The sequence below is a fragment of the Mastomys coucha genome, unplaced genomic scaffold (assembly GCF_008632895.1).
Source record: "Mastomys coucha isolate ucsf_1 unplaced genomic scaffold, UCSF_Mcou_1 pScaffold18, whole genome shotgun sequence".
Lineage (NCBI taxonomy): Eukaryota > Metazoa > Chordata > Mammalia > Rodentia > Muridae > Mastomys > Mastomys coucha.
In genome coordinates this window covers 78,430,990-78,437,649 of record NW_022196900.1, presented here as the reverse complement: position 1 = coordinate 78,437,649, position 6,660 = coordinate 78,430,990, and the positions used below count along the sequence as shown (strand labels likewise).

Here is a 6,660-nt window from a genome sequence, read left to right as displayed (position 1 = left end):
GGGACAGGAGGCTATGGGGGTGTGAAAGGGAACAGGTGGGCTTCAGGGCCTGAGTGGAGAGGATTAGAAAACCAACAAAAACAAATGCTGTTTTAAAATACCACAGTGAAACCGGGCAGTGGTGGCGCAAGCCTAAAGGCTCCCAGCGCTTGGGAGGCAGAGGCAGGTGGATTTCTGAGTTCCATGACAGCCTGATCTACAGAGTGAGTTCCAGGACAGCCAGGGCTACACAGAGAAACCTTGTCTCAAAACAAAACAAAACAAAGAAACAAAAAAACACCACAGTGAAACCTAGTACTGTATATGCTTATTACAGTTTTCTCATGTATCATAAAAGGGCGCATAGATATTAGGGCCAGTAAGTGCTGAGGCAGAAGCCCCTCCTTCCTTCCCCCACTGGGCTCTGCTCTGTCTCCTCCCTTGCTCCAGAGCTGCCCCCATCTGTGCCGCTCTTCCTCTTCAGACAGATGTTCACTTGGAGGCCTTCTGGAACATTCTGGAATACTTTTCCCTGAGATTTCCACATGACTCTTCCCCCATTGAGTCACTGCCTCTAGCCAAACAGTTCATTTCGGAGATCACTGCTTTTTTTCCACAGCACCCCAAAACATGATCACCTCAACTCTCACTGGTGTTTGCACTTCTTCATGTTTCTTTTCTGTCCTATATATTTAATTACTTACAACAATCTTTAGAAAATCTCCTGACAGACTCAGAGGCTGCTCCTGGTGAAATCGATGTGGAATCCTGCCAGTGCTCCTTAGACTTTGACTGGGTGGACTCTGACTGCTCTGACTGCTTGATACTGCAGGAATCGTTGACTTTCAAGGACATAGCTGTGGACTTATCCCAGGAGGAGTGGGGGCAGCTGGCTCCTGCATACCGGGATTTGTATCGGGAGGTGATGCTGGAGAACTACAGAAACCTGGTGTCAGTGGGTAAGTGCCAGCCAATTGATCTTACTTCATTTTTATTGTTGTGATAAAATTCCCCCACAAAAAGCAACTTATAATCTTGGGGAAGTTGAAGCAAGAACTTAAACATCACATCTTCAGGAAAGAGCAAAGACTAAAATACATCCTTGTTTCCTTGCTCGCTCTCAACTAGCTCTTTCTACTCCAACATAGTCCAAAGCCCCAGACTAGGGAATGGCACCACCCATGGTGGACTGGGGTCTTTTCACGTCAATCAAGACAGCCTCCCACACCAACTTCATCTAGACAATTCTTCAATTAAGAATCTTCTCAGGTGATTCAAGGTTGTGTCAAGTTGACAATTAAAAATTAGCCATCACACCAGCTGTCCTCTATAAACCCGGCTCTTGTAAGAGACCCATTGTTGCTAAACTATCGATGTCATGGATTCATTGGGTTTTGGCTGTGGGTCCTGTATTAGAGATGTCTTGTTCCTTTGAAGACTAGGGCGTAACTAATGACTTCCTTAAGGGACAGCTGTATTTCATAGAGCTAGACAAGAAAGATGTGCCCTGTTGGTTATCCAAAAACCTGAATAGCAAAAGCTAGAACTAAAGTCTGGGGTGGTTCGACAACAGCAGCATCAACATTCATAATTTTTCTTTCCTTCCATAAGCAGGATATCAACTTTCCAAGCCTACTGTGATTTCCCAGTTGGAGAAAGGAGAGGGACCATGGACGACAAAGAGTCACGGCCCAGAGGATCCCATTTTAGGTGAGACCAGGATAGATGAGCTCTTTGGATAGGTAGGCCAGAGTGCTCGGTGTTCCCAGGCTGTTGGGAAGGCTCAGGGCATGGACAGGACCTTCACTACGTCTCATTTCACCCCTTCCTCATTGTCTTTTTTGAGAGTCTCTGTAGTTAGAAGGGAGAGAAGTCTTGCCCTCATTAGAGTTAAACCTGAACCCCTCACAGAACCGGAAGTAGCTGACATGAAGTGCCTCATAGATACTTGCTGTCTTCAGTGCCACATTGCATTCCACAAACCTTCTTCTCCTTTACTTCCTATGTCCCCTTTTGTCACTGTTATTTTATAATCCCAACTTCAGTTTTGAGTCTTCTTTTAACTTATGTATATACTTTTCTTCATAATGACTTCATAAAAAGTCCTGCAAGATTGGTGGCGAGATGGCTCAGCAGATCCTTGCTCCCACAACTAAAGACCCGAGTGTCATCCCTGGGATCCACAGTGTGAAAGGAGAGCTGATTCCTGAAACTTGTCTTCTCACCTCTATCCTCTTGTGTGCTGTGACACATATGTGCATGTACACATGCACATGTGTGCACACACACACACACATGTAATTTAAAAACAAAAATTTTTCTCTCACAAATAATCAGGAAAGGTAAAGAAATAAACCATATTCACCCAGCAAATTTACGTTAATGTTAAAGCGTTGGCAAAAATGCTGAGCTCTGGGAACCCTCAAGCCTGCTGACTGAAAACATTAAACATTGAAACTGACCTAAAAGCCCTGTTGTGGGAAATATAAAAAAAAAAAACAAACAAACCCTCTGACTCTCAACGGGACCAGGGCCAGGCCACGCTCCCTCACTCATGCCACTGTGGCCTACTCTCTGGGGCAAGCCCTGCTTGGCCCACCAACTCTCCAGCCCTTCGAGGACGGGGGGTGGAGGGAGAGGAAGTGGGCGGGAAGGGGGGTTGTGTTCCTCTCACTTCCATCCATTGCCCCACACATCCCTGGGGTGCCATCTCAACACCTAATTACCCGGTAGAATTAAGACTCTTAAGCTTATAGTTAATCAATTAGCTTTATGTAGTAATAATATCACATTTCACAAGACGCCAATACAGTAATTTCAGAGTCAGTTGATAATGATAAGATTTTAACCTAATTATTCTAACCTTTAGATAACACCATGCCACCTCCATTCTCATTCTTCTTCCTCCTCCCTCCTGCGATCTCTCTATCTGTCCCCCAAACTCCTAGCTCTGCCTTCCTTTTCTGTCCAGTCACAGGCCTGCCACTGCCCTAATGTGATTGGATAGAGAAAATCCTGCAACAAAAGGCAATGTGGTGTGCCCTCACTAAATGAAGGTGCATCTGTGCCATGACCCAGCAATGTGCTTCATTGCTTAGAGGCATACTTGCCTATGAACCTAGACACGTGTGTGCATATGTATGCATATTATCAGATCTGTGTGGCCTCCAGTGTGTAATTCAGGAGGTAGTGGCAGAAGGGTCTGGAATTCAGGGCCAGCCTGGTTTACCTGAGACTCTGAAGGTTCAGGATTTTCTCCATAAAGGTCTTACACACATTATATATCCTGAGTTAGATTTATTCTGAGATCTTGCACTTGCTTCTATAGGTGGTATATTTTTAGAGTTATATTTTGTTTATTGCTGCTAAGTAATACCTTACTTTGATGGTTTCTATTTTGACATTTTAAACATTTATTCATTGTTTTGGGCATATTGAAACAAGGTATTATTATTATTCTGTAGCCCATGCTGGCCTCAAACTCAAGATAATCCTCCTGCCTCAGTTTTCAGAATATCGGACCAGCATCCTCACACCCTGCTTGATTTTTCAGAATTACTATTCATAGTGATCCTAAGTTACCCTGTTTTAAACAATAGCTGCCTGTACATCCTCCTGGGTTTTATCATGTGCAGCTGATAATACAGAGAGCGACACAGCCGGAGGGTACAGTTCACGGGCAGAAAATTGCCTGCATGAGCTGGGATCACAAAGCAGGCCACAAAGGGAAACCATGAAAGCTGGCGTGAGTGCTGTTGACTCTTGATGGAATCTTAAAAGTAACCTCGTAGAAGGTTTTTATAAAGAAGCGTTAGGCAGCTACTGTGGTACGTGACTGTAGTCCTGGCCTGAGGAGCAGGAGGATCAGGGCTTCAAGGTCATGCTCACCTTTATTAAATAACAAGTATTTATTTCATTTAGTGAAATAGCAAACTTCCAATTTCAAAGTTCAATCTTGCTTTATCCTCTCCCTGAGCTTTGGAGTGAGGTATACAGACGGTCTCTTCTCGTCATCCTCTTCTCCTGTCCAAGCCCAGAGCCAACGCCTAATAAACCTAAACTTTATTGCTGTTTCTGTTGAGAGCTTGAAATCTGAAAACGCTTAAGATCCTCCTATACTGATTTAAAAATCGTACAGGAAATTATATCATTCATGGATATAAACCTATCACCTGAAATATTAGTAATGATGTAATGAATTACTAAGAAAGAAAACTAGCCAAATTTTTTTTTTTAAAAAAATTTTTGTTGTTGTTTGTTTTTATTTCTCTGTAGCCCTGGCTATCCTGGAATTCACTCTATAGACCAGGCTGGTCTCAAACTCACAGAGATCTGCCTGCTTCTGCCTCCTGGGTGCTGGGATTAAAAGTGTGCACCACCACTGTGGCTAGGGTGGCAGAGTGGCATCTTTTTAATATTTCTGAAATAGTTTTTCAAAATAGTTGTCCGTTTAAAGCCATATCCTTGAGTGTCATTTTTTAGTGGTATTAGAACACAGCTAAGCCACATGTATGACACACAGCCAGCATTTGAAAGGTAGAGGTCAGAGGAGCAGGAACTCAGGGACACCTTTCTCCACGTGAGGCCCCATCTCAAAACAAAACAAAAAAGAAGAAGAAAGAAAGACAGAGAGAGAATTGAATGTTGCAAATATTTGATAACATATTAAATCGAGTACAAACAACCTAGTCACTGTTTCTTTTCATTTTATGTATGTTTGAGATAGGGTCTCAAGTGTCTTAAGCTGGTCTCGCACGCTCTGTTTAGTCATTGATGACTTTGAACTTCTGATCTTCCTGCCTCCACTCCTTGAGTGATGGGTACAAGCCTAGGCCATCTCGTCTAGTTTAAGCAGCGGCTGGGTTTTATGTAAGCTAGGCAAGCACTGCCCACTGAGCAGCCCCGTCTCTACTTTAATTCATTCCTTACTGTCTGTCCAGTCTACATAACTCTATCTAAACACAGTAAAAAACTCATGCTGCTTTCCACACTGTATCTAAATCTGCAACATTGACAGGATTTGACTTTCGTCAAAGCATAATGAATGAGCTATTCACATTTTTTTTTCCCCGTTCAGATGTGAAGAATAAACTAAAAATCAAGGAGTCAACTGCAAAGGATGACATTTCTGTCAAGCTCTACCATGGCATCATGAGGGGAAGGCTGACAGAGGATGACATAGTTTGTTCTCTATTGAAAAAAGCCTCCAGCTACGATGATACATTAGAGAGGCACCAGGAAACCTGTGGGAAAGGCACGAGACAAGCCATTTGGACCCACAAAAAGAAACACCAAGAAGTGAACAAATTGGAAAACCCGGAGAGTTCCAATGTTGTTTTAGAACAGAAGCACCGTAAATACAAACCAGCCAGAAAGAGGAACAAGTACAAATTAGATTCAGTTAATCATCCAGTGAGCTGCATGAGAACCAGAAGGTACCCATGTACTGTATGTGAGAAGATGTTCAAACAACCCATTCACCTTGTGGAGCACATGCGAATTCATACTGGTGAGAAACCATTCAGGTGCGAGAAGTGTGGGAGGGCCTTTAGTCAGAGCGCATCTCTTAATACGCACCAGAGAATCCACACTGGTGAGAAGCCCTTCGAATGTGAGAAGTGTGGCAAAGCCTTCCGATATCGCTCATCGCTTAACCAGCATCACAGGACTCACACTGGAGAGAAACCTTTTGCATGTGATAAATGTCAGAAAGCCTTTAGCCAGAACATCAGCTTGGTCCAACATTTGAGGACTCATTCTGGAGAGAAACCCTTTAGCTGCAATGAATGTGGGAAGCCCTTTCGACAGATTCGACACCTTAGTGAACACGTGAGAATTCACACTGGGGAGAAGCCCTACAAATGCACGTCCTGCTGTAAAACATTCAGTCATAGAGCGTATCTCACCCATCACCAGCGAATCCACACCGGGGAGAGACCCTACAAATGTAAGGAGTGCGGGAAAGCCTTCAGGCAGAGGATACACCTTAGCAACCATATGACTGTTCATACAGGGGTGAAAGCCTATGAGTGTAACCTCTGCGGGAAAGCCTACAGGCACGATTCATCCTTTAAGAAACACCAGAGACATCACACCGGAGAAAAGCCTTACGAATGTACTGAGTGTGGAAAGTCCTTCAGCTATAACTCATCCCTGAGCCGACACCATAAAATACACAGGAGGAATGCTTTTCGAGAAGATCCAGGGCATGAGAACAAAAGACAACTCTAAATTGGTGATTCTGAGCTTTAAAATTGCAGGACTCAAATAAGCTTGAGAAATTGATAACAAAGGAGGCAACTTTTGATTTTGCCAAAAGTGTAAATAAATACTCTGTTGATTACTACTTCTGACACAGAAAATGATAAACATGACATTTTCACAATTTTTTTCTCATTTCGTGGTAGATGGATAAGTTATTTCTTACGACTCACTGATTTACAGATTAGTATTTGGGAACTACTGTTTAAAATGATACCACCTACCTAGACTGGGGATGTAACTCAGCAGGCAAAGGCCTTTGCCACGAAGTGTAATAACATACCTGATTTTGATCCTTGGGACCCATGCGGTAGGAGAACTAACTGGCCTCCATAAGCTGTCCTCTGAGCTCCATGTGTGCACACAAACTATCTAAAGTATTACCCATGTCCTTTACTAGAGTCACATTTTCAAGTATCT

At 43.3% G+C, this 6,660-nt stretch overlaps 1 protein-coding gene across 2 annotated transcripts in view; it reads left to right on the top strand.

Moving 5' to 3' along the window:
* Window positions 1-6,375, top strand: part of LOC116096557 (zinc finger protein 69-like) — a 15,115-nt gene extending 8,740 nt beyond the window's left edge. The window contains exons 4-6 of one of the 2 annotated variants that reach the window (XM_031378517.1): window positions 812-938; window positions 1,591-1,689; window positions 5,057-6,375. In XM_031378517.1, coding sequence (XP_031234377.1) covers window positions 812-938; window positions 1,591-1,689; window positions 5,057-6,210 — 1,380 coding nt within the window. In that variant the 3' untranslated portion in view covers window positions 6,211-6,375. The remainder of the gene's footprint in view (window positions 1-811; window positions 939-1,590; window positions 1,690-5,056) is intronic. The other variant, XM_031378518.1, reaches the window with a different exon arrangement.
* The last annotated feature ends 285 nt before the right edge of the window (window positions 6,376-6,660 follow it).